Genomic DNA, 16,733 nt, shown 5'->3' with positions numbered 1-16,733 from the left:
GTCGTGGTGTGGATTTGCATTGCCTGCATAGGTGCTGGAACTACGGGTGCTGGGCGTGCTGCAGGACCCCCTGGTGTGAATTGGACTTCATTGTACACAGGGTTAACAGTCTGGTTCAATGGCTCTCATCACCCCCACTATACAAATTGTTCCAGCACTCCTGACTGCCTGTAATGATTTATGAAAATGATGTGCTGGTCTGGCCATTGCGAGGTTACTGCCTATATGTATTGACAGGTTTCAGAGTGGTAGCCGTGTTAGTCTGTATCAATAAAAACAACGAGGAGTCCTTGTGGCACCTTAGAGACCAACAAATTTATTTGGGCACAAGCTTTCATGGGCTAAAACCCCACTTCATCAGATGAATGGAGTGGAACATACAGTAGGAAGGTATAAATACACAGCATATGAAAAGATGGGAGTTGCCTTACCAAGTGGGGGGGGGGGGGTCAGTGCTAATGAGCCAATTCAATTAAGGTGGAAGTGGGCTATTCTCAACAGTTGACAAGAAGGGGTGGAAATCACTTTTGTAGTGATAATGATGCCAATGGAAACAAGGTGGCCCATTTCAAACAGTTGACAAGAAGGTGTGAGTATCAGCAGGGGGAAATTATTTGCTTCAGGTTGGGGGGGCTGTCTGTAAGCGAGGACTGGCCTGTCTCCCAAGGTCTGTGAGAGTGAGGGATCGTCCTTCAGGATAGGGCGTAGATCCTTGATGATGTGCTGGAGAGGTTTTAGTTGGGGGCTGTAGGTGACGGCTAGTGGCGTTCTGTTACTGTCTTTGGTGATCTTCCAGAAAACACCATCCTAGCCGCTATGGATGTAGAAGCTCTCTACACCAACATTCCACATAAAGATGGACTACAAGCCATCAGGAACAATATCCCAATAATGTCACGGCAAATCTGGTGGCTGAACTTCGTGACTTTGTTCTCACCCAAAACTGTTTCAGATTTGGGGACAATTTATATCTTCAAGTCAGCAGGACTGCTATGGGTACCCGCATGGCCCTACGATCCCTCACTCTCACAGACCTTGGGAGACAGGCCAGTCCTTGTTTACAGACAGCCCCCCAACCTGAAGCAAATACTCACCAGCAACTACACACCACACAACAAAAACACTAACCCAGGAACCAAACCCTGCAACAAACCCCAGTGCCAACTCTGTCCGCATATCTATTCAAGGGACACTATCATAGTACCTAACCACATCAGCCATGCCATCAGGGGCTCATTCACCTGCACATCTCCCAATGTGATATATGCCATCATGTGCCAGCAATACCCTCTGCCATGTACATTAGCCAAACCGGACAGTCTCTACGCAAAAGAATAAATGGACACAAATCTGACATCAGGTATTATAACATTCAAAAACCAGTAGGAGAACACTTCAATCTCTCTGGTCACTCAGTAACAGACCTAAAAGTGGCAATTCTTCAAAAAAACACTTCAAAAACAGACTCCAGGGAGAAACTGCTGAACTGGAATTAATTTGCAAACTGGATACCATTAAATTAGGCTTGAATAGACACTGGGAGTGGCTGGGTCATTACACAAACTGAAAACTATTTCCCCATGCTAAGTTTTCCCCTACTGTTCCTCACACCTTCTTGTCAACGGTTTGAAATGGGCCATCCTGATTATCACTACAAAAGTTTGTAGTGATCCTGATTATCACTACCAGTGTGATATATGCCATCATGTGCTAGCAGAGGGGCATTGCTAGCATATGATGGCATATATCACATTGGTAGATGTGCAGGTGAATGAGCCCCTGATGGCATGGCTGATGTGATTAGGTCCTATGACGGTGTCCCCTGAATAGATATGTGGACAGAGTTGGCAACAGGCTTTGTTGCAAGGATAGGTTCCTGGGTTGGTGTTTTTGTTGTGTGGTGTATGGTTGCTGATGAGTATTTGCTTCAGGTTGGGGGGGCTGTCTGTAAGCAAGGATTGGCCTGTCTTCCAAGATCTGTGAGAGTGATGGGTCGTCCTTCAGGATAGGTTGTAGATCCTTGATGATGCGTTGGAGAGGTTTTAGTTGGGGGTCGAAGGTGATGGCTAGTGGCATTCTGTTACTTTCTTTGTTGGACCTGTCCTGTAGTAGGTGACTTCTGGGTACTCTTTTGGGTCTGTCAATCTGTTTCTTCACTTCAGCAGGTGGGTACTGTAATTTTAAGAACGATTGGTAGAGATCCTGTAGGTGTTTGTCTCTGTTTGAGGGATTGGAGCAAATGCGGTTGTATCTTAGAGCTTGGCTGTAGACAATGGATCATGTGATGCGTCCTGGATGGAAGCTGGAGGCATGTAGGTAAGTATAGCGGTCAGTAGGTTTCCGGTATAGGGTGGTGTTTATGTGACCATCGCTTATTAGCACTGCAGTGTCCAGGAAGTGGACCGCTTGTGTGGATTGGTCCAGGCAGAGGTTGATAGTGGGATGGAAATTGTTGAAATCATGGTGGAATTCCTCAAGGGCTTCTTTTCCATGGGTCCACATGATGAAGATCTCATCAATGTAGCGCAAGTAGAGTAGGGGTGTTAGGGGATGAGAGCTAAGGAAGCATTGTTCTAAGTCAGCCATAAAAATGTTGGCATACTGTAGGGCCATGCGGGTAAGAGACTAATCACTTAAGGTGGGCTATTATCAGCGGGAGAAAAAAAACTTTTGTAGTGATAATCAGGATGGCCCATTTCAACTAGTTGACAAGAAGGTGTGAGTAACAGTAGGAGAAAACTTAACATGGGGAAATAGTTTTCAGTTTGTGTAATGACCCAGCCACTCCCAGTCTTTATTCAAGCCTAATTTAATGGTGTCCAGTTTGCAAATTAATTCCAGTTCTGCAGTTTCTCATTGGAGTCTGCATAGAGAGCTTCTACATCCATAGTGGCTAGGATGGTGTTTTCTGGAAGATCACCAATGGATTGTAGTTTCCTCAGGAAGTCAGTGGTGTCTTGAAGATAGCTAGGAGTGCTGGTAGCGTAGGGCCTGAGGAGAGAGTCTACGTAGCCAGACAATCCTGCTGTCAGGGTGCCAATACCTGAGATGATGGGGCGTCAAGGATTTCCAGGTTTATGGATCTTGAGTAGCAGATAGAATACCCCAGGTCAGGGTTCCAGGGGTGTGTCTGTGCGGATTTGTTCCTGTGCTTTTTCAGGGAGTTTCTTGATGGTGTAGCTTCTTTTGGTAACCCTCAGTGGGATCAGAGGGTAATGGCTTGTAGAATGTGGTGTTAGAGAGATGTCTAGCAGCCTCTCGTTCATATTCCGACCTATTCATGATGATGACAGCACCTCCTTTGTCAGCCTTTTTGATTATGATGTCAGAGTTGTTCCTGAGGCTGTGGATGGCATTGTGGTCTGCACGGTTGAGGTTATGGGGCAAGTGATGCTGCTTTTCCACAATTTCAGCCTGTGCACGTCGATGGAAGCAATCTATGTAGAAGTCCAGTCTGTTGTTTTGACCTTCCGAAGGAGTCCACGCGCAATCCTTCTTTTTGTAGTGTTGGTAGGAAGGATTCTGTGGGGTCAGAGGTGTGTTGGAAATATTTCTTGAGTTGGAGACGTCGAAAGTAGGATTCTAGGTCACCACAGAACTCTACCATGTTCGCTACTGTATCTTCCACTCCATGCATCTGATGAAGTGGTTTTAGCCCACAAAAGCTTATGCCCAAATAAATTTGTTAGTCTCTAAGGTGCCACAAGTTCTCCTCATTCTTTTTGCAAAGAGGGACAGAGGTTCAACCAGCCCTGACTAGTGACACCCTGAGTTTTAAAACGTGTTGAAAAGACATCATTTTCCTAGTGAAGATGAGGTCCTAAAGGGGGTGTTTCAGTTGAGTTCAGCTCACTCCGCTGAGTTAATGCCATTGAAAAGACTAACATCTTTGCCCAGGTGGACAGGGCCTAGAACATCCTTGATTGCTCAAAAGGGAGGACAAACTTGCCTCCTGTTATCTTTAATGCTCTCTGATTGTTCTTGACAGCTTTGTTTATGTTCTGGATCTGCTCTCAGGAAGTCAGCTTTTCTAGGGCTACACCTAGATATTTGATATGACTGCTTCTCCAAGTCCTGAGGAAACAAGCCTCTTAAATGTAATTGTCATTCTTGTGGTTGACTGGAGAGACAATTAGTTCCTGCAGGCCCGTGTGTGCCACGCTTTCCCTAAACCTATGAATGAACCCTATGACTTTGTTCTCTGTTCTAGTGCATAGCAGACTGACGAGCCCAATGTTATAACTGCAAAATTTAAAAATTCATAGGCACAGGTAAAACTATTACAGTTCTTCTTTGAGTGCTTGCTCATATCGATTCCAATTAGGTGTGTGCGCGCCGCGTGCATGATTGTCGGAAGAATTTTACCCCAACAACACTCGGTGGGTCGGCTGAGGAGCCCCCTGGAGTGGTGCCTTCATGGTGTCGGATATATGCCCCAGCTGACCCAGCGCCCCCTCAGTTCCTTCTTACCATCCGTGACGGTCGTTGGAACTGTGGAGCGCAGCGTAGCTGATCTCCACTCTCCCTAGCTTTCTCTCTTAGTACCTGTTAATACTTGTAATTAGTTGTTTATAGTTGTTAGTAGTTGTTAATATTTAGTGTAGTTAGATTAGTGTAATTAGTAGGGTGGAGTGGGGTCTTCTCCCCTCTCCCCCATCCCGGTACAGGGGCCTATGCCAGGGTTTCCGGGCTTCAAACCTTGCTCGGCTTGCCTGAAGCCGATGCCAACGGGAGACCCCCACGACTCTTGCCTAAGGTGCCGCATTTGCAAAGCCTTCAAGCCCAGGACCAAAAAGTAGCGGGACTTTAGACTCAAGCAGCTCCTTATGGAGGCGACACTTAGCCCGGGCCCTTCCTCCGCGCACCGGGACTCGGCATTGTCTTCAGTGCAGAGTGCCCCTGCGGCACCAACTGGACCAGCACCGCGTTCGGACTCTGCTAAAGACTCGCAGCGTCAGGCCCCCCCGGCACCTCCACCACCCCGGCGCTGGTCCCTGTGTCTGGGCCAGAAGAAGAAGCAACCCAAGCAGGTGCCGACTCCTTCTTCTTTGTCGGTTCGACAGCCACTGACGCTTCCCGCACCGCAGCTGGAGCCATGTCCATTGCTGGAGCGCACAGGACAAGTAACGGCTCCTGCACTGTCGACTCCGGCGCCACAAGGGCCGTCAAGTCCGGTGCATGTTAGTTCCCAGGTGCACACTGCGGTCGAGCTAAGGCTGCCCTCCATGCTGGAGACCTTATATCATAGAATCATAGAATTTCAGACATGGAGCCATTGAGCCCTACCCGTTGAGCCCGACAATCTAGCCCAACTTTCTATCCATCTTATAGTCCATTCATCTAGCCCATACTTCTTTAACTTGCTGGCAAGAATACTGTGGGAGACAGTGTCAAAAGCTTCGCTAAAGTCAAGGAACAACATGTCCACTGCTTTCCCCTCATCCACAGAGCCAGTTATCTCGTCAGAGAAGGCAATTAGATTAGTCAGCCATGACTTGCCCTTGGTGAATCCATGCTGACTGTTCCTGATCACTTTCCTCTCCTCTAAGTGCTTCAGAATTAATTCCTTGAGGACCTGCTCCACGATTTTTCCAGGGACTGAGGTAAGGCTGACTGGCCTGTAGTTCCCAGGACCCTCCTTCTTCCCTTTTTTAAAGATGGGCACTACGTTAGCCTTTTTCCAGTTGTCCAGGACTTCCCCCAATCGCCATGAGTTTTCAAAGATACTGACCAATGGCTCTGCAATCACATCCGCCAACTCCTTTAGCACTCTCGGATGCAGCGCATCCAGCCCCATGGACTTGTGCTCGTCCAGCTTTTCTAAATAGTCCCGAACCACTTCTTTCTCCACAGAGAGCAGGTCACCTCCTCCCCATGCTGTGCTGCCCAGTGCAGTAGTCTGGGAGCTGACCTTGTTCATGAAGACTGAGGCAAAAAAAGCATTGAGTACATTAGCTTTTTCCACATCCTCTGTCACTAGGTTGCCTCCCTCTTTCAGTAAAGGGCCCACAGTTTCCGATGACCACCTGCTCGCTCCTGTACCTTTCCTGGAAGACAGCCTTCCTCGTAGCTATCACTTCGGCGAGGCATGTGTCTGAGCTCAGGGCACTCACATCGGAACCGCCGTATACGGTGTTCCATAATGACAAGGTACAGCTGCAACCCCACCCGGCCTTCCTTCCTAAGGTGGTGTCTGCCTTCCATCTCAACCAGGACATCTTCCTCCCCGTCTTCTACCCGAAGCAACACGCCTCTCAATGGGAACAACAGCTGCACTCCCTGGACATTCACAGGGCCCTCGCCTTCTACATCGAGCGAACGAAAACTTTCAGGAAAACGTCGCAGGTGTTTGTTGCTGTGGCAGACCTGATGAAGGGCCTTCCGGTCTCCTCCCAGCACATCACGTCCTGGATCATATCATGCATCTGTGCATGCTATGACTTGGCTGGTGTCCCAACTATGCACCTTACTGCCCACTCCACGTGGGCTCAGGCTTCATCTTCTGCTTTCCTGGCACACGTACCCATACAGGAGATATGTAGGGCAGCGACTTGGTCATCGGTGCATACCTTCGCCGCCCACTATGCAATAATTCAGGAGTCCAGGGGTGATGCTGCATTTGGTTCAGTGGTCCTTCACTCCGCGACATCTCACTCCGACCCCACCACCTAGGTAAGGCTTGGGAGTCACCTAATTGGAATCGATATGAGCAAGCACTCGAAGAAGAAAAGACGGTTACTCACCTTTGTAACTGTTGTTCTTCGAGATGTGTTGCTCATATCCATTCCAAACCCGCCCTCCTTCCCCTCTGTCGGAGTAGCCAGCAAGAAGGAACTGAGGGGGCGCTGGGTCGGCTGGGGCATATATCCGGTGCCATGAAGGCGCCACTCCAGGGGGAACCTCAGCTGACCCACCGAGTGTTGCTGGGGTAAAAATCTTCCAACGATTGTGCACGCAGCACACACACACCTAATTGGAATGGATATGAGCAACACATCTCGAAGAACAACAGTTACAAAGGTGAGTAACTGTCTTACCTTAAAGCCTGATCCTGGGTGACCGGGTGCCCAGTTTTCGACCTGAAAGTCAGGTCGAAAAGGGGACCTGACAGCGTCTGGTCAGATCTACTGACCAGACACTCAAAATTCGGTTACTGCAGGCAAAGGAGGCACCGGGTCATCACCTGCTCCAGCCCCTACTCAGCCGGGACTGCCTCCTACCTGCGTCGGGGGGGGCTACAGCTCCCAGCAGGCAAGTCCCTCGTGACCTGGGAGGGGAAAAGCAGTGAGCAATGGGAAGGGGGAAGAGGAGTGGACGGGGGCAAAGCCTGAGGGAAAGAGGCAGGGCAGGGGCAGGGCTTCGGGGGCAGTGGCCAGAGTTTCCAGAGTGTCCAGTTTTTAAATACAGCATTACAAAGTTGGCAACTCTAATCCCGCCCCTTAGAAGTCAATGGGAATTTTGCCACTGGCTTCAGTGGGTGCAGGACTGAGCCTTTAGTGACAAGTGCATTTTAGTATTGAATTCTGCCTAACTATACAGGAGACGAGGACAACACCAGCATCCAAAGACAGGGACATTAATTACCTCAGCTGTTCTGAAAGCATCAATTTATACTATGTGAGGATGATTCTAAAACCTCTCCCCCTGTGTGTTTCAAAGTGGCTAGCCAGCCTCCCTGTGCTGGGATGTGTCATGTGTGCAGGGACAGGGATGGAAGGATTGAGGAGGATCTGCCCTGTGGCCTCTATAACAGGGAGTCCCTGAAATGAAGAGCAATGGGAGGGGTGCTTACGTGACGCTGGATACGATTTCAGAACTGCTTATGTGACGGAGGCACCTAAATCCCATTGACTTCCAGTGAGACTTAGGGCTTGTCTACACTGGGAAATTCAGAGGCAAAACTATACTCCTATAATTCTACTGCAAAAGTTATATCGGTATCAGAGGGCTGCACACATTGGTACATCTGCAGGCCAAATGCACTGCACTCACCGGGGCTTGTTGCGTTCCTCCCTTTCCTCGCCACAAGCTCTGTGTGTTACCCTCCCATTTGTCTTTCTTCTAGGCAGGGGGGCTGGAACTATTTTTGTAGTGGGGGTCCAGAGAGCCACTAAACCAAACTGTAACCCCAGAATATAAGGGAAACCACTTCAAGACAGGGGGTGCTGCAGCACCCCCAACACTCTTAGTTCCAGCACCTATGATTCTAGGGACTCCCTGAGCTCCCCAGGCCCCCCTCTTATGGGAGGGGCTCTGTGTGCCCCCCTCCCTCATCCCACAGTCTCCCCTTTCCCACCATGCCAGGGGCTCTGGGTTTCCCCTCCCTCATCCTCATCCCAAGGTCTCCACTTCCCCACCACGCCAGGGGCTCTGTGTCCCCCTGTTCCTCACCCCCCCCATGCTTGGGTCCCCTCTTCTTCCTTTCCCCACTATGCCATGGGCTCTGTGTCCCCCATATCCTTCTCCCATACCACTGTCTCGCATTCTCACCCCCTCCACTGGCCCCTCCTTCTCCCTTATTCTCCCTCTCTGGGGACAGAGGCTCCATGTGTCCCCTCATTCCCCCCTTACTCTCCATGGCCCCCATTCCCCTTTTTGGCTCCATTCCAGGGGCCCCCTCTCCAAACTCCTGCCGGGGTTCTGTATGCTGCCCATCCCTCCATACCAGTGTCTCCATTCTTCTTCTTATTATTATTTATGAGGTGTATTATGGTAGCACCTAGACCTTCCACCTTAAAGCAGCCTTCCACCTTAAAGCAGGAGTGAGCCTTGGCGAGAGGATTGGGGTGGGGGGGCACAGAGGGGTGCACTAGCAATTCCCACCAGTAGCGGATCCAAGCTCTCCCCCCTGACTTTCCGCAGCCCGGAGGGGCTGTTCTTCAGGTGGCTGAGTGAAGCTAACTCCGTGCACATCCGGATGCTCCCGGAGGGAGAGTGGGTGAATCTGGAGTAGAAGGGTAATGATGGTTGCCCTTCCTGCTCTCAGCCGGTGCCCACAGGGTGAGCAGGCTGCCACAGGCCCTGCTAGTGTAGCCACAGAGCAGACGGAGAGCTTGTCACGGTCAGAAATGCCAAGCTGGATTTCCAGCTGAAACCTCCTGAGCTCACCCTGGGAGTATTCCCAACCAAGGAGATTCATAAACTGCAAGGCCAGAAGGGACCATTGTGCTACTCTAGACTGCCCTGACTAGCACAGGCCAGAGAACTGACCAAAATCATTCCTAGGGCAGATCTTTTAGAAAAAACATCCCATCTTTGTTGAAAAATGGCCTGTGATGGAGAATCCACTATAACCTGGGAATTGTCGCAATGGTTAATTATTCTCACTGTTAAACGTTCACACCTTATTTCCAGTCTGAACTTGTCTTCCTTCAACTTCCAGCTATTGGATAATTTTAGACCTTTCTCTGCTAGCTTGAAGAGCCTGTTATTAAATATTTGTTCCCCTGGTAGGTACTTACAGACTGTGATCAAGTCACCCCTTACCAATCACCCCTTACCCATCTCTTTGTTGAACTAAATAGGTTGATCACCTTGAGTCGATCACCATAAGGCAGATTTTCTAATCATTTAATCATTCTTGTTGCTCTTCTCTGAACCCTCTCCAGTTTATCAACATCCCTTGTGAATTGTGGGCACCAGACCTGGATACAGAATCACAGTAGCAGTCGCACCAGTGCCAAATACAAAAGTAAAATCACCTCTCTGCTCCTACTCGAAAGTCCCCTATTTATTCAGCCAAGGATCACAATAGCCATTTTGGCCACAGTGTCGCACTGGGAAGCTCATGTTCGGCTGATTCTCCACCATGACCCCCAAATTTTTTTCAGAGTCGCTGCTTCCCAGGAGAGAGTCCCCAATCCTGTACGTGTGGCCTGCATTCTTTGTTCCTAGTTGTATACATCTGCATTTAGCTGTATTAAACTGCAGCCCAGACACGGCCCAGGGATCAACACTGCAGTGAATTGGATTCATGATAGGCTGCCCCTTCAAACACCACCACCCACTTGCCACCTAGCGCTCACTGGCACGGGGGCCCGAGTGTATAGTTGTTCAGCAGAAGATGGGCGTGGGCAGCTTAGGAGAAATATGTGTCACTCCCGGAAGTCCCCAACTGCTGGGTGTAGCTCTTGATCCCTTGCCAACAGGTTCACAGTGGAGAAGGGACAGGCATCTTGCCTTGTCTCCTCGAAAGTCTGGTGATGGGGCCTGAGGCAAAGGTAATCCAAGTTAGAGGAAGTCATGGGATTGTAGCACACCCCATATGCCCCTCCTACCACTGATCCCTGCTTGGGTGTGTCAGCACCTGACAATTCCTGTTACTGAGCTGGAATTCCTGCATCCTCTGCTCTTGTTTACTTCTCATTAAAGATGTGTCTTTGTTACCTCTTCATTCCGCCCCCTCCCCATCTCTCTCTAATCCAGCACTGGGGAGTTCCCTAGGACACTTTCCCCTAGTGTCCCAGCCTCCTGTTCTTATCTGCTACAGGTACCAAGGTGACCGGGGGTGCGGGAGGGGACTGTCAGGGGAAGAGGCTACACTTGCGAGTTACAGCGCAATAAAGCCACCCAGAGCGCTGTACCTCACTCCCCGTCCACACTGGCAAGGCATGTACAGCGCTGTGTCTCCGCGGCTATGGCGTTGCTGGACTCCACCTCCCCCAGAGGATCAACAGCTGCTGCGCATTGGCTGAGACGCTCCAGCTCCAGTGTAAACGGGGAGTAACGTTATTACGCACTGACTGACCTCCGGAAACACCCCATAAGCCTTTTACCTGAAGCGTCCTCTCTTGTTTTGTTGTGAACTCCGGACGCGGAAGTGCCATTTCAAAGCTCCGTTTCGGGGGCTGCTTATCAAAAATACCAAACACAGCCACTGCTGGCTTTGAATGAGCGAGAGGCAGGCAGGGGGGGTCCGTTTGGAGAGCCGACAGCTTATGTTTGCTTGAAGAGAGAGGCAGCGGGGAAGGCGGTTGAGGTCCGTTTAGCGAGCGGCTGCTTAACTCATCTATGAGGAAAAAAGAAACAGCTGCCATTTGCTTTCAGTGAGTGAGAGAGAGGTGGGGGAGTGAGGGGGGTCTGTACTTACAAGACAGCGTGCTGACACATTCTCAGCACCCCAAAAACCCACTCTCTCCCCCCCCACGCTCTCTGTCACGCTCCACCCCACCCCCATTCGAAAAGCACGTTGCAGCCACTTGAATGCTGGGCTAGCTGCCCACAATGCACCGCTCCGAATGCAGCTGCAAATGTGGCCACCACAGTGCGCTGTCAGCTGTCAGTGTGGACAGACTGCAGCGCTTTCCCTACTCAGCTGTACGAAGGCGGGTTTAACTCACGGCGCTGTACATCTGTAAGTGTAGCCAAGGCCTAAGCCACTGATGCATGGAGTAAGATTTGGATACTTTGTCCACCAGCGGGCTCCCAGGGGTGACCATTGAAACAGGCTTGCAGTGAAGAGATGTGTGGTTGCTAAGCCTTCTGTACCCAGCACTGAAGATCAGATACAAGGTGGGCGTGAGCCAAGCCAGAAACTCCCTGGAACAGTGGTTCCCAAACTTTAACAACTCGTGAACCCCTTTCACAAAAATATCAAATCTTGCCAACCCCATCCTGAAAATGAATATTTCCAGGGATTTTCTCCCTTACCTGAGTGTAAATTATAGAGACAGTGATCTTGGAAATAATTTGTTAATTTATGACATGCTTATTACACACTATTTATTATTACATTATTATTTATCATAACATTATTAATTTTATTACATTATGAAAACAGCAACACTCTTCCAAGATTTCACTTTTGTAGCTCATATCACTTTGATTAAGCCTCCTACATGTTTCGTCAAGGAGTACCAGACGTGAAACAGTATGAAGGTATTTAAGAATCCAACTCAAATAAAGAGTTCCTCCCACAAGCATTCGGGTCTTGAGCAGTCCAGGCAAACAGCGCACGACTACAACAAAGCTTAAACTTGTTCTGCCAGGAAGTAATGGTCACTACCAGCCCCGGCGCCTGGGGTCCCTAGGGATAGCTCTGTCCGCCATTACAGAATTTTTTTCTGAGAACCCCCTGATACATTTCGCGAACCCCCAAGGGTTCACGAACTCCAGTTTGGGAACCACTGCCCTGGAATAATACTGCTGATATCAAGGCCAGAGGGCCCCAAGCCAACGTGAGCATCATCAACTGCACAGCTCTCAGACTTAACCCACACAACTCATCTTGGCAACTCCAGTGCCAGGACTGACCATGGCTCAGTCAGCTCAGGCAGGGGAGCAGGGGTGAGGGAGCACCCTGCACATCAGTAGATCCCCAGAGTCATTTTATCCCAGGTCTCACAAGGGAGGTGGACACACTGACCTGACTCCACCATTTCCTGCACCTGAGGTCAAAGCACAGTCCCTCCCCTGCTAGGGTGCCTGCTGTACCAGGTAGCCTGCCACCCAGAGCTGAGCCAGTGCAGGGCCAGCTCACGTATCCAGCTGGGTCTCGGTAACACAGGTGAGGTTGGGGCACGGCTGGCGATGGATTTATTCACAACCAATCTGAGCAGCCAGTTTGGGACCCTGCCCCAGGCTCCTGGGAGACAATCTCAAGCAGAACATATAATATTTGGCCCACGTCTACAGCTGATGACCAGGTGATAGCTCCCTGAGGAACATGACATCACAGATTGACAGCTGTCTGGGGTGCTGCATAGCTGAGCTGGGGGGGTCACAAGAGGGGAGATGCGGTGCTGTACTGTCCTCGGCTATGGGCTGGAGGAAAAATCCTAGAGAGGGACCTGTGCGGGTAGGGGGAAGATGTTGGAAGATAGGGGATAAGGGGGGATGAGATGAGAACCCATAGAGAAGGGACAAGACAGGGAAAGTTGGGGGGAGGAGGGACGTGAGAGGAGAGTCTTGGGGGTGACTGGGAGAGGGGAACTTGGGGAGGGGGGACTGGAGTGGGGAACTTGGTGGGAGTGGGAGACGTGTGAGTAGAACCCCTAGGGGAGGTGGGGATATTTGGGGGGACAATGTTTAGTTTTTCCAAAAGCCCCAGCTCCTAGAGTCATGTTAACACCTGAGAATCTCAGCTTTCATTCCAAAGAGTAAAAGTTTTAGCTCTCCTGTTTGCCTAGGTAACTTGAAACCATGATGCCCAAGGCTCAGAAATCAGAACCCCAATGAATTATAGATCACATCTCCTGATTTTAAGCTTATCTGATGGTCCTTGGGGTCTTGTGGACCTGTCCTCCTGAGAGCCCCCCCAAAACCCTACAGCTGTATGCACATTGCACCCAGTAGGTACCATTGGCAGGGTAGAGCTTGGACTTAGCCCCCCTTGGGCAATCTCAATGCCCTTGGGCATGCTCAGTTGCATTGCTGAGCTCAAGGACATTCTGGGAGAACCCACCCCACAATGTTCAAGGTCACCGGGGAACCATACATTGCACAGGGCTGGCAGGGGCCAGCGTGGGGCAGTCAGGGGGGTGGGGGAGTGACACTGCCCCTGGGTGGACTAGGCTGGAAGGCTGGGGCAGAGTGTGGCATGGGCTGGGTGGGTAAGGTCCTGGGGCCAGCGGCTGCAGCAGGGATGGCTGCACAGAGATGGGCAGCTCCACAGGGATCTCCCCGGTTTCCCCTGTGCTGAGGTCAGTGGCCACCCTGCCTAGGAAGCACTTGACTTTCAGTGGGTGACTCCGCTGCATCCTGCATTCACCACTTGATACGTTGGGAGGTGTGCCTTAGAAGCATGTGTTCATTGCTGGCTAGGGGACCATGGGGCCAGCACACAACACTTCTCAGCTGCAGAGAAGGTCTCAGAAAGTCCTGAAACCTAGCCTCAGGATTGTGGCCACAAGAGAGAATCTCTGCAGGTCCAGAGCCAGGCTGAGCCCCAGCTCCACGCTAAAGGAAGAGGCGGGTCAGGCCAAAGGGCATTAACTCTTTCCATCCTTCCAATCTCATTCCCTGAAGAAACCCCGTCTGGGTGAGCAGGCCCTATAGTCCACAGGCTACTGCCAGGGTTGTGTCAAGACACCACTGCCATGTCCCTGAGCACTGGAGTCACGCCAACCAGAGAGCACAGAGTGGTGTCCGTGGATCAGGGTTAGCCAGGTAGGTCTGGATTCAACAGGCGCGAAAGACACTGGTGTCTTTAAAAGTGGAAAGTCTCTTACCCAGCTCAAAAGCAGCCAAGTAACTGGCTGAGAGCCTGGTGGGAACTGACAACAGCTGCACTTGAAAGGGGAACTGGTGGCAGAGACAGGAAGCAGGGTGTGCGAGCAGGTGGCAATGCTCCTGGACTCTCACCCCATGGCAGCTGCATTTTACTTCCCCTTTCTTGCCAGTTCCTCAAGTCATCGGCACCGATTGTGGCCCTGGGATGGCAACGCCAGAGCCCCTGCCATAGAGAACCATGATGCATCCGATGAAGTGAGCTGTAGCTCACGAAAGCTTAGGATCAAATAAATTGGTTAGTCTCTAAGGTGCCACAAGTCCTCCTTTTCTTTTTGCGGATACAGACTAACACGCCTGCTACTCTGAAACCCTTAATCAAAGCACACCTGGTGGCAGGAGAGAGATAACCCGCCCACATTCTGTGCTTGCAGCTCGGAAACGAAACCTAAAGAGTCACAGAGAGCCACCGGGGGCTACCACGAGCAGCAGCAGCAGCATTGGAAAAGCTCAGCATGGCTTTCCAGCAGCCTATTCTCAACCCGGTGAGTCAGGCTGGGTGGGAGCTGAACACCTGGAGATGCACACTGTCTTCTCTCTTCAGGAGACATCTGTCAGGGCTAGGGTGACCAGACAGCAAGTGTGAAAAATCGGAACGGACGGGGAAGGGGTAATAGGGTCCTGGGCGGGGGGGATAATTGGGTCGTATATAAGACAAAGCCCCTAATATCGGGATGGTCCAGAAAATATCTGGACATATTTCTGGACATATTATCTGGACATAATATCGGGATGGGCCAGATAATATCGGGATATATTTCTATCAGGTGGATAGAAAACTGGCTAGATTGTTGGGCTCAACGGGTAGCAATCAACAGCTCAACGTCTAGTTGGCAGCCGGTATCAAGCGGAGTGCCCCAGGGGTCAGTCCTGGGGCTGGTTTTGTTCAACATCTTTATTAATGATCTGGATGATGGGATGGATTGCACCCTCAGCAAGTTCGCAGCTGACACTAAGCTGGGGGGAGAGGTAGATACGCTGGAGAGTAGGGATAGGGTCCAGAGTGACCTAGACAAATTGGAGGATTGGGCCAAAAGAAATCTGATGAGGTTCAACAAGGACAAGTGCAGAGTCCTGAACTTAGGAAGGAAGAATCCCATGTACCGCTACAGGCTGGGGACCGACTGGCGAAGCAGCAGTTCTGCAGAAAAGGACCTGGGGATTACAGTAGACGAGAAGCTGGATAAGAGTCAGCAGTGTGCCCTTGTTGCCAAGAAGGCCAATGGCATATTGGGCTGCATTAGTAGGAGCACTGCCAGCAGATCGAGGGACGTGATTATTCCCCTCTATTCGGCACTGGTGAGGCAACACTTGGAGTAATGTGTCCAGTTTTGGTCCCCCCACTAGAGAAGGGATGTGGACAACTTGGAGAGAGTCCAGTGGAGGGCAACGAAAATTATTATGGGGCTGGGGCACGTGACTTACAAGGAGAAGCTGAGGGAACTGGGGTTATTTAGTTTGCAGAAGAGAAGAGTGAGGGGGGATTTGATAGCAGCCTTCAACTACCTGAAGGGGGTTTCCAAAGAGGATGGAGCTTGGCTATTCTCAGTGGTGGCAGATGACAGAACAAGGAGCAATGGTGTCAAGTTGCAGTGGGGGAGGTCCAGGTTGGATACTAGGAAACACTATTTCACTAGGAGGGTGGTGAAGCACTGGAAGGGGTTACCTGGGGAGGTAACCACTGAATGCATCCAATGAAGTGAGCTGTAGCTCACGAAAGCTTATGCTCAAATAAATTTGTTAGTCTCCAAGGTGCCACAAGTAATCCTTTTCTTTCTAGGGAGGTAGTGGAATCTCCATCCGTAGAGGTTTTTAAGGTCAGGCTTGACAGAGTCCTGGCTGGGATAATTTACTTGGTGTTGGTCCAGCTTTGAGCAGGGGGTTGGACTAGATGACCTCCTGAGGTCTCTTCCAACCCTAATCTTCTATGATTCTATGATCTGGTCACCCAGTAAGGGCCCTGATAGAGAGAAGCTCCCCAGCCACAATGTCCCAATACTGGGAGACACAGCAGAACACCTGCAGTAGGGCCCTGTGAAAATTACTACCCCACTGGCCAGTGTAGGTGTACGTGTATGTGCAGTGTATGTGCAGGGCAGTGTATGGTTCCTCTGCTGCCCTTAAAACTGTGGGGTGGTTTCTTCCAGAGCGTCCCCTTTTCTGGACCCATCTTTGGAGGCCTGTGTGAAGGGAAGATGGTGTTAATCCAAGGAATAGTCCAAACCTTCGTGAAAAGGTTGGTGCTATTTACCCCATCCTGTGCTGCATTTCACCCGCTTCCCCCACCAGCACTCCATCTGGACTCAGCTCAACCAGGCCCTTGTGCAATCAGCACTCAAGAGCTCTCCACTACCCCTCCCTCCTCACTCACCAAGTCCCCCTCCCCCCCACACTCACCAAGTCCCCCTCCTCTCCTTCACCGCGCCACTAACTCTGAGCTGTCCTTACTGTCATCCTTCACCAGCAAGGCTTCTCCACCAGGCTCCTCCTGGCTGCTGTTAAGGTTC

General features: G+C 50.7%; 2 protein-coding genes across 2 annotated transcripts in view; one reads left to right on the top strand and one right to left on the bottom strand.

Moving 5' to 3' along the window:
* LOC144279285 (uncharacterized) overlaps positions 1 to 16,733 on the bottom strand; it is a 281,818-nt gene that overhangs the window by 100,615 nt on the left and 164,470 nt on the right. The window lies entirely within an intron of this gene.
* The window catches only part of LOC144278974 (galectin-9-like), a 38,144-nt gene continuing 36,092 nt past the window's right edge, over positions 14,682 to 16,733 (top strand). The window contains exons 1-2 of the mRNA XM_077840375.1: positions 14,682 to 14,711; positions 16,374 to 16,462. Of these exons, the coding sequence (XP_077696501.1) occupies positions 14,682 to 14,711; positions 16,374 to 16,462 (119 nt within the window). The remainder of the gene's footprint in view (positions 14,712 to 16,373; positions 16,463 to 16,733) is intronic.

Source organism: Eretmochelys imbricata, chromosome 23 (assembly GCF_965152235.1).
Source record: "Eretmochelys imbricata isolate rEreImb1 chromosome 23, rEreImb1.hap1, whole genome shotgun sequence".
NCBI classification, from domain to species: domain Eukaryota; kingdom Metazoa; phylum Chordata; order Testudines; family Cheloniidae; genus Eretmochelys; species Eretmochelys imbricata.
Note: the sequence above shows the minus strand (reverse complement) of the source record. Positions and strands in the feature narration are given on the sequence as shown.